The 21,537-nt window shown below is 33.9% G+C and overlaps 4 protein-coding genes across 5 annotated transcripts; 1 reads left to right on the top strand and 3 right to left on the bottom strand.

Annotated features, from left to right (window-relative positions):
* The first annotated feature begins 5,427 nt into the window (after positions 1-5,427).
* LOC127148462 (uncharacterized) lies at positions 5,428-9,011 on the top strand. 2 transcript variants are annotated; one of them, XM_051082155.1, is made up of 8 exons: positions 5,428-6,138; positions 6,218-6,364; positions 6,431-6,862; positions 7,060-7,187; positions 7,279-7,504; positions 7,596-7,985; positions 8,187-8,282; positions 8,369-9,011. In XM_051082155.1, the coding sequence occupies exons 1-8, from the start codon at positions 5,443-5,445 to the stop codon at positions 8,957-8,959; spliced, it is 2,706 nt and encodes a 901-aa protein (XP_050938112.1). In that variant the 5' UTR covers positions 5,428-5,442; the 3' UTR covers positions 8,960-9,011. The 2 variants fall into 2 exon arrangements, with proteins under 2 accessions (XP_050938112.1, XP_050938111.1); XM_051082154.1 differs by having other exon boundaries at positions 7,578-7,985.
* Positions 9,012-9,549: 538 nt separating this feature from the next.
* Positions 9,550-11,359, bottom strand: LOC127148460 (uncharacterized). The gene is made up of 5 exons (XM_051082151.1): positions 11,038-11,359; positions 10,884-10,949; positions 10,416-10,805; positions 10,233-10,328; positions 9,550-10,141 (listed from the first exon to the last, which is right to left on the bottom strand). The coding sequence occupies exons 1-5, from the start codon at positions 11,338-11,340 to the stop codon at positions 9,584-9,586; spliced, it is 1,413 nt and encodes a 470-aa protein (XP_050938108.1). The 5' UTR covers positions 11,341-11,359; the 3' UTR covers positions 9,550-9,583.
* LOC127148461 (uncharacterized) lies at positions 11,355-12,971 on the bottom strand. Its single transcript, XM_051082153.1, has 2 exons — positions 11,864-12,971; positions 11,355-11,600 (listed from the first exon to the last, which is right to left on the bottom strand). The coding sequence occupies exons 1-2, from the start codon at positions 12,575-12,577 to the stop codon at positions 11,439-11,441; spliced, it is 876 nt and encodes a 291-aa protein (XP_050938110.1). The 5' UTR covers positions 12,578-12,971; the 3' UTR covers positions 11,355-11,438.
* A 128-nt stretch (positions 12,972-13,099) lies between these two features.
* Positions 13,100-16,928, bottom strand: LOC103488414 (beta-1,3-galactosyltransferase 7). The gene is made up of 12 exons (XM_008447134.3): positions 16,640-16,928; positions 16,338-16,497; positions 16,118-16,217; positions 15,984-16,042; positions 15,687-15,880; positions 15,098-15,161; positions 14,947-15,019; positions 14,727-14,847; positions 14,437-14,524; positions 13,968-14,093; positions 13,721-13,830; positions 13,100-13,571 (listed from the first exon to the last, which is right to left on the bottom strand). Exons 2-12 carry the CDS (start codon positions 16,433-16,435, stop codon positions 13,423-13,425), a joined length of 1,182 nt encoding a protein of 393 aa, XP_008445356.1. The 5' UTR covers positions 16,436-16,497; positions 16,640-16,928; the 3' UTR covers positions 13,100-13,422.
* Between the last annotated feature and the right edge of the window lie 4,609 nt (positions 16,929-21,537).

Here is a 21,537-nt window from a genome sequence, read left to right as displayed (position 1 = left end):
CATTTAATCTTTTTTCCCCTCCGTGTAATATTTTTCTTTTTTCTTTTTTTTTTCTATATTGTGATAAAGTTTGTTCCTTATATATATATATATATATATATATATATATATATATATATATATATATATATATATATATATATTTCTGCTTTCTTTCTATGTCTTTTCCTTTTTTTCTCTTTCACCAACGAACTATAAAATTTGTTCTGAATTTTGCTATATACGTAGATTATTTGACCTTGTTTTACTTTTATTTGTTCTCACTTGAAGGTTAGTTTCCTTTCACCAACATTTTCTTTTGTGCTAAAGTCTAAAGATTGACTTTTATTTTGGGTTGGAATGTAGAGATCTAATTTGCACATATACATTTTCTTTTGATTTTGAATAAGTATGATTCGATTTGCCCATGTGTTCTTTTTCATTTTGGGTTTTGGGAATTTGATTCGTTTATGTCTTTTCGCTAGAGTTTTCATTTTTCTTAGCAGAATCATAAGAAATAAGTTGTCGTTTACTTAATTTTGAGACGTAGATTAATCTTTAATTAACAATATGTGGAAAATCAAATCCCTAATTTGTAGACTCGTGTTGCAAGTTAGCACTCCTTTTTAATTGATATCAAAATATAGCTAAAAAAATCTTAATAATCTTTCCGTTTCCTTTGAAAAAGTTGTAATTTCATTTAGTGATCGCCTAGAAAAACAAGTAAAAATGGTTATGATGCACAAATTAGAGATGAACTATAAAAGGAAGAAATCAAAAAGTTCTAGTTTCACATCTCTCATATGGACAAATGATGTATTTATAGGAAGAATTACATCAAGTTTTACTCGAGTATGGAATGATTTTTTTCACTTACCCAAGTTAGAATTAGATCTTACTGTTCCTTAATCATGATCGAGTTAGAAATTGTTTGGGAAATTGCCAAAAATAGGTTAAAAAAAGAGATTTAAATGAATTTTGGGACAAGTTTTCAAAAGAAAGACTTTTAGGACAATTTGGGTGTGAATAGACAAAAATGCCCTTCCTTTCCTTTCCCTCTTCCACGTTGCTTTCCCTTCTCTGATTCGTTCTCTTTCGCGTATAGTTCCGTTTCCCTTCTCTTTTCTTTCGTGTAGAACACTTGAACCTACTCCGGCCATCGTCAGTTGTTCATCGTCACTTGCCCATCGTCGCTTGCCCATCGTCGTTTGCCCTTCGTCGCTTGCCCTTCGTCGCTTGCCCTTCGTCGGTCGTTGTCCAGTGCATTTCGTCGCTCCTATTCGGACCATTCAATCAACTTCGAGCGTCTTATTTAGGTGAGTTTCATGTATAACCGATTTTCAATTTATCTGCTGTAAGTAAATGTTTGTTAGGGTATTTGGTGCTATTTTCATCCGTAATTGTCTGGTTTTTGGAATTGGACTTATTTGCCGTAAATTAGTTTAGTCAAATTTTGGTTTTAGGTTCTTAGAAAGTTCAATGTTCAATGGCTAGTGAAAAATGAATTGAACTAGAGGATGAGGATTTAGTTGGATCAAATAGAGGAGGAGTAAGCAATAGGAATAGAAGGAATTAAGGTTTTTTTTTTTTATCTCGCATTTTTTTTTTATCTCGCACTTATCTCGCACGTATCTCGCACGTTCCAAACTTTCACTATTTATTTCAAAATCAACTTGGTACACCTCCTAATCCATTTAGAGCTATTCTTTGCATGTTTAGTAACTCTCTTAGGCCCTCATGCTTTATCTCGCACGTATCTCGCACGTATCTCGCACACATCTCGCACGTTCCGAACTTTCACTATTTATTTCAAAATCAACTTGGTACACCTCCTAATCCATTTAGAGCTATTCTTTGCATGTTTAGTAACTCTCTTAGGCCCTCATGCTTTATCTCGCACGTATCTCGCACACATCTCGCACGTATCTCGCACACATCTCGCACACATCTCGCACGTTCCAAACTTCCACTATTTATTTCAAAATCAAATTGGTACACCTCCTAATTCATTTCTTTACATCTTGCACGCATTTTGTAGGTTCTTAAGTTCAAATCAATTTTTTAAGATACAAAAGTACTTAAGGTAGTTTAAGGATGGCACATGTTCGGATTTTAGTGCGTCACGGTGGTGAATGGGATGAGGGACGAAGAAAATATGAAGGAGGAGTGTTAAAAGGCATTGTTGTCCCTAAAGAAATAACACACAAAGATTTACAGTCTGAACTATATGACCTTGCAGAAGTTGACCCTACAAAGTTTGACATAAAGATAAGATGTATATATGAGATCAAAGGGGAAAAGGAAGCTCCTCCATTTGAGTTAAGCAATGACCGTGATTTGAAGTTTTATATTCTTAGTGAAAATCCATTGGAGGTCCCCCTATACCTATCGTTTGAGCCTACAAGCAATCGAAGCATGAAAGTGTTAAACAAAGATTACAATTCAGTATCTGGGAGCAACCAAGTTCAAAATTTAAACCCTCATCCTCCTCCAATTGGAATGGATAGATTAGATGAGAATGAAGTTGATATTGGTGAAGTCGAGGGTGGCTTGTGTCATAACATGATAGGGACCAATTCGGCTATATGGGAATCATATGAGTCATATCATTCAATAGATGATACTTTTACATTGGAGTCAGTTGAGATGTACAATGAATTGTTTGACATCCCAGAACAAAGAGATGCTCCTACAAAAGATTGCAAAGGAAAAGGTAAAGTTGACTACAGGTCCTCTAGTCGGAAGTTGAAGACAAAAGGAAGTGGCTGGTCGGAAGAAAGCTCTACAAGTGAAGAGTTGGATGTAGGACAAATATTTTTTTGCAAGAGAGATTTGTCAATGAGATTAAGTGTGTTGGCAATGAAAAAAAATTTTCAGTTTGTAGTAAAAAAGTCTACAAAAGAGGTTCTTTTCGTTAGATGCATCGACAACAAGTGTGGTTGGAGATTGCGAGCGGTTAGACTGAAGGATTCAAATATATTCAAGATTAAAAAGTATGTGAAAGTTCATTCATGTTCTCTTGAGTTTTTGAATCGTGACCATAGGCAAGCAAAATCTTGGGTTGTTGGAGAATTAATCAAGTCCAAATTCAAGGGGCCCGGTCGCATATACAAACCACGTGATATCATAGAAGACATGAGGCAAGACTATGGCATAAATATGAGTTATGAGAAAGCATGGCGTGCCAGAGAAAATGCATATGAACGAGTGCGAGGGTCTCCTGAAGAGTCATATAATCTTTTGCGTAGATATGGTGAAGCACTCAAATTTACAAATTCAGGTACAATATTTCACATGGAACTCGAAGATGATCGTTTCTTTAAATATCTTTTTATGGCTGTTGGTGCATGTGTTAGAGGATTCTTAAATTGCATTAGACCGGTCATAGTCATGGACGGAACATTTCTTAAGAACAAATATCGGGGTCAGTTGATAGTGGCCGTTTGTTTAGATGGTAACAATCAGATCTATCCTCTAGCCTTTGGAGTAGTTGATAGAGAAACAGATGACTCAATACAGTGGTTCTTAGAAAAATTGAAAGGTGCAATAGGGGAGGTGCCTAATCTAGGCTTTGTGACAGATCGGAAAACATGCTTCGCCAAGGGTATTTCATCAGTTTTCCCATCTGCATTCCACGGCCTTTGTGTCCAACATTTGAGTCAAAATTTGCATGATAAATATAAGAATGACACGGTTGCTACTTTGTTTTATAATGCATCGAGAACATATCGTGAATCAACGTTTGTTGAAGCGTGGAGACATCTTCTTTCATTTCCTAATGGTTCAGGGAAATATTTAAATGATGTTGGAATAGCACGATGGTCTCGTGTTCACTGCCCAGGAAGACGGTATAACATGATGACAACAAATATAGCGGAGTCCATGAATTCTATACTGAAAGAACCTAGAGATTTGCCTATTGCTTCATTCCTTGAAAATGTTCGAGCTTTGCTACAACGTTGGTTTTGGGAGCGTCGAGAAGAAGGCATTAAAGTGACGTCTACATTGACCAAATGGGCAGAGTTAGTTATTCAAAAGAAACAAGAAGGAGCTTTGACAATGAAGGTCAACCCAATTGACTGTTACCAATTTCATGTCAAAGATTTAGATAAGGAGGAGGTCGTAAACCTTCAGACTAAAGAATGCACTTGCAAGGAGTTTCAAGCTGAGCAACTACCATGCTCACATGCCATTGCTGCAGCACGGGTTCGTAATATAAATGTTTATAGTTTATGTGCTAATTATTACACTAATGAATGTTTGTTGGCTGCATATGCGGAGGCCGTCTACCCAGTTGGGAATCAGTCAGATTGGAAGACAAGCGAAGACTACGTACATATGACTGTTTTACCTCCAAAAGTAGTCAAAAGAGTTGGTCGACCGAAGAAAAAGAGGATTCCAAGTGTTGGTGAAGCTCCGAAATTGCATAAGTGTGGTCGGTGTAAACAAATAGGTCACAACAGATTAACGTGTACCAATCCAATTTCATATACCGACAAGTCGAGCATACAAGATTAGAAATTTCCCTACCAATGTACCAAGTATTACACTAATTAATGAATGTTTGTTAATGATGTGTTTTCTTAATGATTTGTCCCAACATTCTTACTTTCTGTGCGTCCAAATGGATGAAGAAGACGAAAATAACGATTGACTTATTCATTTAAGAACACAAACACTGGTTTTATGATCGTTTAAAAATAACTAAATGTTCGTTTAAAAATATGTAAACGATCGTTTAAAAATAACTAAACGATCGGTTAAGAACAACCAAACGATCGTTTGAAAACAACTAAACGATAGTTTAAAACAAAACTAAACGATCGGTGAAACAAAACTAAACGATTGGTCAAACAAAACTAAACGATCGTTTAAAACAACCAATCGATACCTTGAAATTAACTAAACGATCAGTTAAACAAAACTAAACGATTGGTCGAACAAAACTAAACGATCGTTTAAAACAACCAATCGATCGTTTGAAATTAACTAAACGATCGACTATAAAAAACTAAACGATCGTTTACATAAACTAAACGATCTTTTGAAACAACGAAAGACACCCGCGAATTGTTTACAACCGCGATTCAACATTTCAAAAAAAGTATGCGAATTTACAATATTGCCCCTTTGGTAAAAACGACCGATATATATATACGTTCCGCCTTCTCACTTTTCGTTTTTCGTCACTACGCAATACACAACCGCACTGATGACACCTTCGTTTTCTCTCAGTCCATTGTTCTCTCAGACCATTTTTGTCTCAGTCCATAGTTTTCGTCAACGTTAAAAGGTATTTTCCCGAACTTTTCCTACTATAACGTTACACTTTTCCTTTGTTTATATTTCAAACGTTTCAACTTCTGTCTTCAAAAACTATCACTGTGTTCTTATATTATTATTGTGAAGCGTTTAGGGTTTCGGGTTCGACTTCTGTCTTCAATATATTATATTCATTTCAGGATGGTTGTACCTAGCGAAAAGTATTTCCCTGCCACTGTGTCATGCCAAGTGCACAAGATTGGCAGTCTTATTAAGGATAAACTGACCAAGGACCAGCTGCAAATGTTCGAAAAAACAATTTTTGGTCCATTGCTGAATGTGAACATGGTATTCAACGGCCAGTTGATCCATCATTTCTTGCTGAGGCAGATACCTGAAGACGGTAACGCAGATGGAATCTGTTTCTCGGTTTTAGGGAAGAACGTCCGTTTTACCCAAAAGGAATTCAACATCATAACTGGATTGTGGCCAACAAACAATCCATTGGAGAAAGATTGCGATAGCAAGCGACTGCAAAGTCTTCTATTCGGATCAGAAAATAAGAAAGTAATAACATGCTTGGAAATTGAGGAAATTTTCAAGAATTTTGAGTTTACAAATGATGACGATGCTGTGAAGGTCGCCTTGGCCGTCTTTATAGAAACTGTGATGGTCGGGAAGGATAAGAAAACACAGTTTGACATGGACATTTTGGGAAGAGTTGATGATGAAGAAGCATTTAAAAGCTTCGATTGGTCAACTTTCTTCTACACTCGTCTGCTCAACAGTTTAAAGACAAGTCTCCAAGGCAAAAAAGAAGCATACGAGCTGAAGAAGACACGAAGTTCCAAAGCAGTGTCATACTATAACATCAAAGGCTACGTCCTTGCTTTTCAGGTGATTTTTATTTCTTCATACACTTTAAGTAAATGCCAATTGAACATCAAAGTTTAACATATTTGTTTAAATGTTGTAGGTGTGGGCTTATGAAGTACTCTCAACCGCAAATGAGCACCTGGCCACAAGAAACAGTAAGGGATTAATCCCAAGGATATTGAGATGGAATTGTACACAAGCTCCATCTTACAAAATGCTGCAGAATAACATATTCGACAACAAAAATGTAAGTAAAACCTGTCAGTCATCGTTTAATATAATTACACAATCCAATAATACAATTACATTGCAGACTGTTGTTCAACCTAAACTCAAGATGTCAACCCAAGAGAAGGCTTTCATGGAGAGTCGAATTCGAGGGGATGATAACATGCAAATGGAGGAGGATGAATCCATTGGAGCAATGAACAACAAATCATTGGAGCAATCAGACTCATCTCCACAAAGAGAACAACTCTCACCCCAAAGGGAACAAAGTCAAACAGTGGCTGAGGAGTCTGAAATGCATCCAATCACCAAGAAGAAACATTTCAGATCAAAGAAGTCCAATGACAAAGAAGAACGAAGTCATTCAAAATCCTACAAGAAACTGAAGAAGGAAATAAAAGAAGTTCGTAAGGATTTATCCACACTGACTTCTATAGTCTGTAGGATGGATGACACAATCACAAAGCAGTCATTGGAGCTGTATGAAATGAAGCAGATGCTGGAGAGATTGGTCCAGGTAAAATTTGTTTTCATCATACATTAGATAAACGATCGTATAACTTTGATAGACGATCGTTTATCAAAGTTACTCGATCGTTTAACTTCGATAGACGATCGTTTATCAAAGTTACGCGATCGTTTACTTTTATATACACGATGGTTTAACAATACATTATTTTTTTAATTTTATGTTCGTTTTTATTTGTTTGTTAGAATCAAACTGAAAATCAAGGGAATGATCATACTGATCAGAATGACAATGAGTATGTTGTTCAAGAACAACATACTCAACAACAACCTACTGAAGAACAACATACTGAACGTCAAGAGGAAACCCAAAGGTTAACATTTCATTCATTGTTTACTAGTTTATAAATACCTAACAATTGTATTTTTTTTTCTTATTCTCATGTTTCTTCTCATTTTGTTTAGGGAACATGAAGAGGAACGTGGTAGTGATATAAGCATAGACGGTAGGGATGCAGACTTGCTAATGACTATAAGAGATATATCGGATAGTCTAAGTCATCAAATTCAGAAAGAATCAGACCTGCCACAGATGATTACTACCCTTCCATATGTGAGCCAACCTCTTGCACTTTGTGAATTGGCTCCAATGGATCAAACTGTACAAATTGTAAATGAAGAATCTCAACTGGTATGTATACACAACAAATTTGTAGTCGTTTGAATGAATAGTTTGTTACTTGTTTAATACGATTACATTGCAGGAAACAACAAAAAAACAGGTTGAGATGAAAAAAAATGATGAAGCAGTTACTTTGGTTGAAAAAGAACCAGTAACTGTGCCTGATAAAGATGTGGAAGAAAAACCAATAAAGAGAAGAAAGCTATGTAAAATAGCAAATAAAGAGGTGCAACATGAAGATGAACAAGGTAATCCACCCACAACATCTGCTCAGATCATATCAGTATCTACAACACCTGTCCCAGATGTGGAAATCAGAGAAGTAGATCCATATAATCCGATGTGGAAAGTGGATCCAAAATTATGGAAGGAATACTTGCAATGGAAAAAATCAAGAAAAACAACCCATGAAGAAAGGAAAGTAGTCTCCACAACCAGAAAGAAAGACTTTTTCAGACAGCTTGAAGAAAACACATGGGTACATGGAGACGTAAGTACTCTTCCCAAACGATCGCTTATATTTGATATACGATCGCTTCTATTAACTAAACGATCGCTTCTATTAACTAAACGATCGTTAAGTTAATATTACACGATCGCTTACTACGTAAACGATCACATGTACATTTCTTATGCGATCGCTTATCCTCTCCTTTCATTCATTAAACGATCGTTTATTTTTTCTTTGTAGACATTGGATCTGCTATTCGCCCACTTGCAGAATAAAATGTTGCATCTCAAGCACCATTGCAAGCGTTCTTTTAGAATATTACATTCCTCTTTTCTGGTAAGTTGTTATTCTTTAATTTTTTTTTTGTATACAAGTTAAACTGCATCATTATATTCTGATTAAATTTTGACTTGTTCTTGAAGACTGGAATCAATAAACCAGACTGCATTGTTTGGAACCACATTTTTGATACTCATCTGGTGACACCAGATAATAAGAAAGCTGAATGGACAGACCCAACAGCACACCTAAGTATATGGACAGAAAAAGATGTCGAATACTATTTCAACACTGCTGTTGGTGATTACAACGACATACCAGGGTGGGGAGATGTCAACTACGTGATTACCTGCATCAACATAAAAGAACACTGGTTGGCTATTGCAGCTGATATGAGAAAATGCAGGATCTACGTGTTCGACTCAATGCCAAATTATGTTGAGCAGAAACTTGTTGATGAAGCTCTTCAAATGCCTGCACGATGCATTGCCTCACTCGCGATTGCAATTGGAGTCAACCTCCATTCAGATCGTTTCACATATGGCCCTTGGCCAATACGCAGATCGAAGGCCACATTACAGAAAGGGCGTTCATTGGATTGTGGAATTTTCTGTACCAAATTTGTTGAATGCCTTGTAACTGCTAGTGACCTTGGTTGTCTAACTGTGCCAAACATGAAACTGTTTAGACAACAATATGTGCTGGAACTTTGGGCCAATAAATACTTTTGTTAATATTTGTATTCGTTTATATAATTTTTTTATGTAATTTTTATAGAGAGAATAACATATTATAATTTTAAACTTTGTTATAAAATAAATACTTTGTGATATTTTCAATTAAACGCGACCAAAATTGAGAAAGAATATTTGAGTTAATATTTGTATTCGTTTAGATACATATCACAAAATATTCGTGTAGAGAAATACTCATCGCGCACATATGTATAAACGATCTTCTTAATAAACGATGTCTAAACGATCTTCTTAATAAATGTCAAAATATTAAGCGATCGTTTAGTAAAGTCTAAACGATCGTTTGGTAAAGTCTAAACGATCGTTCGGTAAGTGTAAACGATCTTCTTAATAAACGATGTCTAAACGATCTTCTTAATAAACGTCAAAATATTAAGCGATCGTTTAGTAAAGTCTAAACGATCGTTTGGTAAAGTCTAAACGATCGTTTGGTACAGTCTAAACGATCGTTTGGTAAAGTCTAAACGATATTCTTAAAATCATAAAAAAATTCAGCGATCGTTTAGCTACAAGTAGTTTTGCAACATAGAGAATAATCGATACTACTAATTGAAATGCAACATACACAATAATAGAACAGCCAATTGATACTTGTGATTTATGTTAATATTTCAATACATAGGAGTGTTGGTTGGTCCATACTTGAAATGCTAATTGTTTTCTAAAGTATGACATGTTTTCTTGACATAATGTATCTAAACCAACACCAGCAGCTATGTACTCAAAATACTTAATTGCGAATACGCCACAATCACAATTATTTCGTTGAAGTGGAATTGGGTCAACAATGACAACTGGCCAAGGTTCCTTGTATGTCGATGATCTACCTCTCCTATCAAAGAAGCCAGTACTATCTAACAACTTTGGCACCAACTGTCGAATGGGCAGTAATATGTTTGTCATCTCTTCGGCAGTTGTAAGTGACGGAAGCGAATCCCATACCTTCACTTGACAACTTACCAAATCCAAGCATAATAGAACCCAATGGTTGCCATGGACATTGAATGGAGAGTAAACGTAATCAACACTTGCCCAAGGATCTTGGAAGTCCACTTTTGACCCGACAACATAGTCAACCAACCTATACTCTTCGTCCCAGTCAAACGGGCGATTCTCTTTAATACATTCTTTGTATAGGGGCCACTTCGAAACTAAAATGCGCTGCAAAGAAAAACATACAAACGCAAATATCAGACCGAAAGACAAATATCAAACGCAAATACATACATAAAGTAACGAGACGATTACAAACCATAAAGATTGTGTCCGCAGTTGTGAAGTTCTGAGAAGAAGGTATCCCGGCTGCCTTAATCTTCAAGCGAATGAAAAGAAAAAGTGCATCCAAATGCTAATACAAACAAAAGTAAGCAGTAAATGTATAGAACCATAACAATGATAAAATTATAATTGCATAAATGATAAGATAATCCCATACCTCATCCGACAACCACCGGCGACACATAAACAAGTCTCTGAAAAAAGCCTTCGATTTTTTCCCATGAAAGGTTTCACGCAGCTCATCGTCTGTACGCTTGTCTGTAATCCACGCTCGAAGTCTATCTAAATGGACGTCAAGTATTTTGTGCATAGGATCATAAACAATTGCTTCAGACTCAGAGGTGCTGGTGGTTGATGTCAGAGACCGTTTAGGTAGAGTTGTGAATGGGGTTGATAGGTAAACACTTGCACGCTTCCTACGGGCGGGCCGAACGTGTGGTCGTTGAGTGAGAAATGGTTCTATCTCTATGACGTCCTCATCGTCAACGACATCTATTGGCTCCTCTAAACCAATATCAACCTTCTTCTCCAACACATCTTCGTCACCCTATGGAAGCTCATAATGCATTAGTGTATATAATGATAGAAATTAAACATCAATATTAGCATGAACATGGAACCAAACCTTCTTTTTAACTTCAATGTGTTCATCCTCCAAGCCTTCGGACACCTTGTGGTCCCCTTCGTCACCCTATGGAACCTCAAAATGAATTAGCGAGAACATGGTTACCAAATATGAAACAACTAACGTGAATACACTTAACAGTTTCATTCCTAACCTTTCTTTGAAGTCCAATGTGCTTCAATATGGTTGACATCAGGCCCTTCAATTCGTCAATATCGGATTTTATAGTATTAAGTTGGCCTTCAACAACCGCTACTCGATCTTGGAGATTTCGAATAGCCTTTTTCATCTTAATCTTGGACTTCTGTTTCTTACTCTTTTTCAACTCATCTTCATCGTTAACAACTTCTCGTACTCTTTTTGAACCACCATTCTTCGACTGAATAATGGTAGATGAGCGGAAGTTTTCAAAAAGTTCACCTGAAGCAATTTTCAATTGCTCCTCTTCAGGTGTCATCTCAATGACCGCCTTAATTATAAACTGCAAATAGAAAAAGGCAAATGTATTTAGGACAAAGAAATAAGCACAAAATCACGCGATCCTTAAGTAAGTTACTATTGCTTGCTACTTACCATTGGCGAGTCAAACACCTGGCTTATAGTTTGGGACTTTGGTGATTGTTGGCACACCCACCTCAGCATTCGTGGTATGGCATGATCGTTTACTTTATCTACACCACATCCAATGATGGTTGGTATAGACTCATATGCCCAAACCTATTCCACATTTGACAAACAAGTTTAGAAAGTGCCACAAGATATATATAGATATATAAACAAGTGGTTATACAATCGTTTGAAAACAACTATACGATCATTTAACATAACTAAACGATCGTTAAAAAGAACTAAACGATCGTTTAAATAACTAAACGATCGTTTAAAATAACTAAACGATCGTTTAAAATAACTAAACGATCGTTTCAAATAACTAAACGATCTTTTTAAAGTTTTGAAGTAAGAAGTAAGAAGTCAAATACCTGTAATGCATGCGGAAATCCATTGATAGTATATTTTTTTGTCTGTGTTGATTTCTTCTTTCCCTTGGCATATTGCTTGTCCAAGGCTCTTTTCAATGCACTTAGCGTGCGTACAAAAACAATCCGACCCCAATCATAATTATTAAATGAATTCCAATCATCAGCAATCTTCAAAAAACCAATGTCCACTTTGGTTCGCCTATCTTTTCCCAACAAAGATATCTCTATAAAGTAGACTAAAGCTAATTTGACGATATCATCGTCATCACCCTCGTATTCCAAAAATATATCTTCTAAGTCGCTAACGTAAACACAGTCCTTGTCTTTGAAAAACTTCTCCAACAGTCGACTGTTCCCACCCAACTGAATATAGTCCTCTTTAGGACCCCATAGTCCAGTTACGATGTTAAACTCTCTCCTACCGAAAGTACAAACAACGCCCCCTAGTAGGAAACTTATAGAATCCTTTCCTTCATCTTCCACCTCCCTTAACAGTAAGTAGTGGATGAGTGGCCCATTGAAGACAATATTTAGGTCCAAAAAGTGCCCAAACTTTGTTTTCCTAAATAAGGCTAATTGATCGGGTTTGAGTTTGGCCTTAATATTATGTGTTGTCTTTTCCAAATGAGACAAACAGCTTACTAGGGAATAAAAATGATGGGAAGGATTAATCTTGTAGAAGGGTCCGTCGGTCGATGTTGAAGTCGATGTCATGATTCAAGCCAAGAAAAAGCAAATATATTGAAAATGGGTTACAGATAAAACTCACTGAAATAAGAGAACACGCTCAAAGTTGATTCTTAGGTTCGAAAAGGAGAAGCGACGAAATGCACTGGAGGACCGACGACAGACGAACAGTCGGAGTATCTTCGAAGAGCAGAGCGGGAAATTTGAAAAGCCAAAGAAAGGAGATGTTTTTTTTTTTTTTACTTCAGGTGTTCTATGCGAAAGAGAAGGGAAAGCGAACGTGGGTAGGCGAAACAATCAATAGAGAGCGATAGAAATTTAATGAAGGGCATTTTTGTCTATTCACACCCAAATTGTCCTAAAAGTCTTTCTTTTGAAAACTTGTCCCAAAATTCATTTAAATCTCTTTTTTTAACCTATTTTTGGCAATTTCCCAAATTGTTTTTCTTAAACACGATTACTATTAGCACAATGGATAATATGAAAGTATGTAGTTTTTTTTTTTTAGATCTATATTTACAGGAACAAGTATTTCATGTTTAGTCAATGTAAAACTGAAACTTTAAATCATATTTTTTAAGCTATAGAGAACAAGAAGTTCCCCTACTGTCAAAGAACTATAATTTTAAGTACAGAGAAATGCCAATAGATGAATTTAGAAACATAACCTATTGTTATTAGGCTATGGATTGGCAAGTGTAAATAACAAGAAAAAACAAACGTCACTAATCATTTTCATTCATCTCTCTCACATTGCTTCCACAACAGCTGAAAAAGAAGCAGCCCCTTCGTTAGCTACCTCCTTGCAAATGAACAGAACAGCTTCTCTCTGTGTCTGTATATTATATCTATATGCCAAAACTTTTAGAAAGTCAGAAGGAAGCAGTCCACAGAGTGTCATTCTTTTCCCCGCACTTCTCATGAATTTCTTTCATTCTCTCCACTGACTCGCATATCCCACTGCACTTCCAATCAAATGAAGCAATGCAAGCATTCCCCGCTTGTGCTTTCAACTCACAATCTGCATCCACCGTTTGCACAAAACTTATAACATAAGACGATCATTCGAAAACTCTGCATTTTCTATTTTAAGTTCACACACAAGTGACATGAATTCAAACTTCCGACTTGTTAGTTGGTTGATGATGTACGTCTTAACAAGAGGCATACCTAGTTCCGTGGGGCAGCACATGCTGTGGTCATCAATATGCTCGACCTCGAGACCAATGAACCACGCTCCAAGTGAAACATCCTCATTTGCATACTTGTGCAATATTTGCCTGCAGTCACATAATTTTACAACTTTAAACAGCCTTGCAAATAGAAAGGTTAAACAGCATAAAATTGTTTAGACAGAGCTCCTTAGGCAGCGTGTCTGCTAATTGACCGTGATAATTAAATAAACAATTGTCCTCACCGGTTGGTTGAGATATAAGAAGCTAAATCATTTGAGATTGCATAAATCTGTCCAGTTGCGTGTCTGAAATACTTGTTTCCATCCTCTCCGAACTTCCAATATTCTGGTTCATGGTATTTCTCATTCCTGTCACGACAGAGTATTTTTTTTTTAATCAAGCATGACAAGAGCATTTGAGGTAAGGTTCACTGGTACAAAGAAAAAGAAAACTGCGTTCTTTTAGCCGTTCCCTCCATTACAAGTAAATCAATGGAGGGAAAATGAAGGGTAAATGCAATGAAGCAATTGAAGGAGTACGAAGGTGGTAAGATTTTGTAGTCTGTCTGCAATCTTCATACTATTTCCAGTTTACAAGAAAAGAATCAGAAGCTTGAGTTCCCTTCCACAGTTCCATAAGATGCTTGAGATCAGCATAAGGGAAAACAGATAATGCACAAACTATTGCTAATCAAGCGTTCAAAAGAATTACCTGTCAGAGAGAACGGGTCCAGATTTCATACATCCCATGTACACTCTCGGCTTAGTACGATGAGTCGCAAGAGTTGTAGCTAAAGCACCTACGAAGAAAACGTACATTTTTGTTTAAATTCCAAAGAGAGAAATTACAATAAAATGTGCATTTTTTTTCTTCAAAAGAACACAATGGTTATCAATTATGCTCTAAGATATTGATGATAATCTCAAAGAAAAACAAGCAAATTGACACCAGACCACTATTCTACAACGAAACTGCAAGTGATTCCAAAAGGTAATGCATACCTAAATTGACATGGACATCATCATCAACCTTAATATAGAAGTCAGCATCCCATTTAGCATAAGCCGTGGTGAAGAAAATCTTTGTTTTTGCAGACAAGACATGGTACCCTTCAATGTGCTCCTGTGAAGTAACGACCGGCTCAGACCAAATTCCATGTCCATCTCAACGTGTAGAATTCTAATCATCCATATATTATGTGTTATGTGCTTTCTTACTTACCAGCCTTAGAAAATCCTTGTGTTGAGCATCTTCTGAGTCAATGGCACGGTCCAAGATACTGTTGGACTTTGCACTGTTTAATAATACAGACGTTAACTTCTATCAATTCAAGGAAAATAACCAACGCAATCTGGAATAATGTTATTGGTACCTATGGCCAATCATGAACCTAATGATAATTCCCTTCTCGCGCTCCAATTGCAAGAGTTTTTCCCCTGCAAACAGGAAATGACATTTTTTAGCTATCAATACAAACAAGGATTAAGATAGAATGCATATGCTTATCTGTACCATAATCCTTGAGGGTGATCCTAATGTATGCATAAGAGTGTTCTAAAAAATATACACATCCATGGTATTAAGTCCTATCTCGCTATTCCAAGCAGCGGTGAGCTCGAAATTTTCATAGGCGAGCTAAGTTTCTCTTTTGAAAATTTAAGGGGCAGATATATTGCTTTACTGATTCACCCCTGATTCCAAAAAGTGTTTACAAGCCCCAAAGCAAAAAACATAGTTATCTCTATATATGCATACAGAATTGAATAAACCATAATCTACTAGCTTTCTATGGTAAATTAACATGGTATACTATAGTATTATTCTCCAACATCTACAGTGTAATTGCCTTTGAATGGAAGATAAGTAGCTTTTCAAGTAGAAATTGTTTTATATCAAATTAATCAATCTGCCAGTGGACAATCATTTTCTTGAGATACAAGTTAGTAGAAAGTGCCAAATACCTTGAGGCATCCATGTCTCCCTCACAGTATCACGCCGCTTTCTACTGCTAAAGGCAGTATTGATTCCAATCACTATGAACATCTTCTTCCTTGGGAAATGATTTCTATCTGATGGCAGATTAATGTCAGGAGGAGTAACCTTCCGAGCTGCAGCCATTTCCGTCTTCAATGTAGAAACTTGCCTGCCTAGAGATCTATAACGCCCCCCACAAAACGCAGAAATTTCAATCCAGATTATCAATTTAAAAGACGAAATCAAATTGATCAAAATACAAAGAACCAAATCAAGACACTTACTGAATTGCTGCCTGTGTTTTGTGAAACTCCGCCAACACTCTCTTGTCCTCCATAGATTTCTAAAAACGATTCAATCCTCAAATATGTTAACAACAAAACCCAACTTCTTAAATTTGAGTACTTTAGACTTTCACCTGATTCGTAGTGATGCCTTCAGAAACACTCCAGAGTTGTTGCTGTTCATTTTGTAGCCGGGAAACAAGGCGTGAATCCGATTGCTTTGGCGTCCACATCCTGCAACATCATTAACCCAATTCCATAATCTCCTAATAAGATTTTTTTAAAAAAAAAAACACCCCAACATAGAAATCGATTACACAGAGAAATCCAAGAATCAGAGCGAGAAACAATCACCTGCCACTGGAAGTGAGAAGCATCCCAAAGAGGAAGAAAGCGAGGCAAAAGAAAGGAACCCATTTAGCAGAAACCTTTCTGAGGCCGCGGTTTTTCATTTTGGCTCAACACTGTATCTCTCCCCCGATTGAGACAGAAAAAGGGGGAGATGAATACAGAGCTGCAAATGTGAAAATGCAGAGAAAAGAGAGGAATATATAAACGGGGAATTTGAGGTCGAGCTGCCATGAGAGGCTTTAAAGGGAAATTGAAGAGCTCAGACGTTATTTCTTGGGGGAAAAAAAACGGAACGAAACTCTTACTCATGAAGAAGGAAATTAAATGAGCCAATTTTGCTTTGATTGCTCATATTCCTCAACCGATGAAAGGCAAATTAGTCGCTTCTTGTATCTGCAAACTCTCCATTTTTGCAAGAAACTGAATCGAGAGACTCCAAATGAGACGGAAGAGTTCGTAGGGAGTAACTAATTTTGGAATTTGAAGACGCTACTGATCAATTTTTCCTTCATTTACATGGTGTGTGTTTTTCCCACTCTTCCACTCTATAGTCTATCGTGTAGGTTCCTTTCTAAAAAAATACTATCTTCATGTCTCCCATGATAACAAAGAATAAACATTTTCGAATATTAGGTGATAAACTCTTCATAATCTATAATAAAATTTTATATTCTATGGTTATAAATTTCAAAAAACTTTTATTATCCTCTATTCGAATATTTTGCATAGTTTCATTTTTTTATTATTCATAACCATTATTCTTTTAAAAATATCAAAATATTTGAACTTTTTATAAAATACTGCAAAGTTTATCCACTTCTTCTAACTTTTCTTATATATTTTTTAAATAGTTTTTTTGTTATTCGTAACAATTTTTAAAGACAATAAAAGAGTGTAGAGAAAAAGAGGGTATATTTTGTTCGAGTATTACACTTATTTAAAAGTATTGATATAACATTATGTTCGTTTTTTTTATTCGAATGGTAAATAGAATTGAATACAAATTATTTATTTTCTTTATTTTTTAGCTAAAGTTTAGGTCCGTCCTTTAGTTTTATAGTGATCCTGGGAGTGTTATGTTTAACTATTCAAGTATTTATCTTTATAGAAAATAAGTTTTGAAGAAACCAATTTCTATAATAAATTGGTTTGAGGTATTCTAAAATTAATTTCAGGGTAACTAAATAGTTAATCTTTCCTTTATATTATATAAAATTGATAGAGTATCTCGTTTACCTCACATTCACTTTGAGTGTCATCCGCTTCTACTTACCTTTAAGTCAAAGATACTTTTGCTTAAACCATTTTGATATAATGGAGTTCAAAATCGAAAGATATATAATGGAATGATCAAGTAGGAGCAGAGTATCAAGTTTGAAGTTTCCCATCAAATTCAAGCAAAAGTATCTTTGACTTAGACACTTGAATCAATAAATAAAGATAAATTTAATATAATATATAACATTTCACTTCAATCGGGAACTTAAGTTTTTTGGTCAATTATTGATTTAAGAGTTATATGAAGAAGTTGCTTGATTATCGTAAAACTGCCTCGTATTCTTTATCTCTTTTTTTGATATTGTGAGTTTATGGGTTAGCTTATTTGAACCTTAATTAATGGTATAGGACAATTCGTTTAATCCTAAAATATTTGGATGCCCATCAAACAAGTAAACGATTAGGTTGTCCCAATTCTCTGTGACCATAATTGGGCTCAAAACCCTACAGCCCCATCAAAAGTACTGGCTGTCAACTTAAACTTTTCTAATTTCTTTCCAATTTCCGAATCAATGCTGAAGAACATAATAGGAAATAATTATCTCAAACTTTAGAAGAAGGATCAGAACTAAAATTACTAGACACTGATGAAGGCAAGTTTCTACAGCTATTCAAATTTCTAAAATAGTTGGATTTTATTGCAAGTGTGATGGACAAGTGGATGAAAGTGACTATCAAACTCATCATTGCCTTGACACGATAAACAATTACAAAAGCATCAGATCATTTTGCAAAAATGAGAAATAGGGCCACGATTGGAAATAATGGGTTAAATTGCAAATGTAACGCTAATTTTCCTCGTAAATTTGTAATTTGATTCTAATAATCTTAAAAAAAAATTGGATTTATAATCCTAAATTTTGGAGTTTATATCAATTTAAACTCTAAACTTTGGAGGTTAAATTAAATTTAATCTAAACTGGATCAGTTTAGGCCATAAACTTTTATAAATCTACCAATTTAGACCTTGAATTTTTAGCTTGAACATTAAAATACTCTTATTAAAGTTGGTATATGTATGAAAATTCAAAATTTAAATTGATACAATTACTAATTAGGGTTTGCCTAAAAAATTTAGGATTGAATTAATACAATTATTAGTTTATGGTTTAAATGAACACAACCCTTAAAATTGTGTAAATACGTAACTTTACAAAGGTTCGTAAAATTACAATTCTTTATTCTACTACGAGAAGTTATTTCTTGTCGAAATATATTAAATAATAATAATAATAATAACTTTATTGAAAAAAAAAAAGTTTACATAGAATATGCTAAAATCTTTAAATTAAGTTAAGGATTTAGTGAAATACACCAAAATCAAAAAAATTTACATTTAAAGTATAGATGACAAACATAGAATATAATTTACCTACAATAACCAAAATAACCAAAATGATATTCTAATCTTAACTAAAATGTGGGTATGGTTTAATGTAGTGTTATGTCAATTAATTAATGAATAAAAATAAATAATTGTCTAAGAAAAGTATATAGATCAATGTTTGTACGTTACACTAAGAAAATAATATTGAAATGTAAATAATTTAATTTTAATGCTACAAAAAACTATTCATTATAATTGTAATGACAAATAAGCTTTATATTAAATGTGATAAAATGAAATAGTAATTATGAATGGTATTAATTAAGATTGATTGTCTATATAACATACGGGTGTTTTCATAATCAATTAAAACGTTAACATTGTTAATTAATATTAATTGTACTGATAAATAAAATTAATCCAAAAATAATAACAATTATGTTTTAGTTTTACTATTCTTTTGGCGTAGGGAAAATTCCAATGTAACGAGTGAATATTAATTTTTTATACTTAAAAAGACGATGATAACATCTCATATGGGAAAATACTAAAAGATCGCTTGAGGAAGGATCGGGTTATAAAGGGTTAAGGTTATGATAAATATAGAATTATGATAAAATATGTCTGAAGGAAGGGTTATGGAGAAAGTGTTGATAAGATGTATTTGATGAAGGATTATGATAAAATGTGTTTGGAAAATGATTATGTAGGTAGTGTTGTGAAATTCGTTTTTATGGAAAGCTTACATAAATGTAATGAAACACAAAACTATTACTATTCATGACTCGTATAACGAAATCCATAAAATTAGTCATTTTTTAAATATTTCAAGTTTGTCCTATCATATTTCTTTTGCGATTTGTCTTCTGCTATTTCTTTCATCGTATTCTTTCTACAATTTCGTCTTTCCTTTTTCCTATTTTTTTTCTACAATTTATTTCCATCGTCTTTTTTCTTTTTCTTTTTTTACATCAGTACAAAAAATAGCAAAATCTAAAATATCGTGTATCTTATATTAAAAAAAATCATTTAGATTGGAGTAGCCAAATATAAATTATCGTGTAAAAAAATAAACAATTGTATAAAAAAAAAGATCATGTAGCCATATCAAACAATAACCAAATCTAAACGATTATAAATATATTACACGCGTTATTGACGACGTGGTTGATGGAACATTTTTTGCATTTTACACGGTGGTCATCTGGACTTTTTCTATTTTAAAAAGTGTATATATATATATATATATATATATATATATATATATATATTTAATTTACCAAAATTCGTAAAACAACCATAGTTTATAATTTGTGTATATACCATAGTTTATATATTTAATTTATCTTCAAATGGTTTAATTCAATACACAAATTTCGTATATTTAATTTATCAATTTATTTAAATACGACGTTCATTTTCAACATTTTTCAAATGAGTAAGGTGTGAATTTTTTTTTGTTTATAAATTTCATATTTTAAATCAAATACATGAATTTCGTATATTTAATTTATCAAATCGTCCAAATTTTCGTAAAACAATGTCTTAATTTATTTAACTACAAATGTTCATTTTCTAACATTTTTTTAAAGTATACATTACGTTTCAATAAATTGTTTTTTATGAATATGACACGCATACAATTCATAAACATGTAAATAAGTGCAAATAACAATTGAAAATACGACGTACCGAAAACAAAAAATAACAATCAATGCTTTTACCAACCATAGTTTGTTTTCTAACGAAAAATTATAATGAAACTAGTTTTAGATTTCTCTTTAATTTATTATAGTATACTTTTAAAATAATATTTTTAAACGATGATTTATATATTTTCAAAATATTTATTTTAATCATTATGTAACTATTATTGGATAAAAAATTCGTTAACCTACAACTCTATAATAAAAGATTTGTTATGTTCATTTAACCAAGTTTAATTTAATAACCAGAATAACATTATGAAAGTGAAAAAATATAGAGAAAACGCACCCACTAATGTTTAATTTAATCGAATAGTCCTTATAGTTTTCTAATTGTTGTAATCAATTTATGGTAGTTTGTTTGTTAGAATGTTACCATTTTTTATTGAATTGACATTACTTAGATGTTTAAGCAAATTAACAAAATACGAGGGTGAGATTGATCTTAAAATTTTAATTTCACAAATATATTGATATGAATTCGAACATAATTAAATTAAAAATTTCATTGTGTAATCACAATAAATTAATTAGAATAAAGAAAAAAGTTAAAATTTTAATAATGTAACTATACCAAATTCATAACTCAATGTTATGATTTTAAAATAAAAAGATTAAGATTAACAAAACTCATAAATATAAAAATTATAAATGAAAAAAAAAAAAGAAAAAAGGAAGAGCCAAAGAAGGGTTAAGAAAGGTTTTGAAGGGTAAAACTATGCTTATATCCATCCCCATGGTTGGATATGTATAACCTAATTCTCCCCTTTATAACCCTTCCCCAAACATACCTAAATATTTATTTGAAAATATATGGTTAAACTAATGAACAGAGACTCTAAACATATGAAATAAGACATCAAAAGAGAATAAGAGAACACAAAAGAATATA

This window comes from Cucumis melo, chromosome 3 (assembly GCF_025177605.1).
Source record: "Cucumis melo cultivar AY chromosome 3, USDA_Cmelo_AY_1.0, whole genome shotgun sequence".
NCBI classification, from domain to species: Eukaryota; Viridiplantae; Streptophyta; class Magnoliopsida; order Cucurbitales; family Cucurbitaceae; genus Cucumis; species Cucumis melo.
The sequence above is the reverse complement of the archived record's forward strand: the minus strand, read 5'-3'. Positions and strand labels throughout refer to the sequence as shown.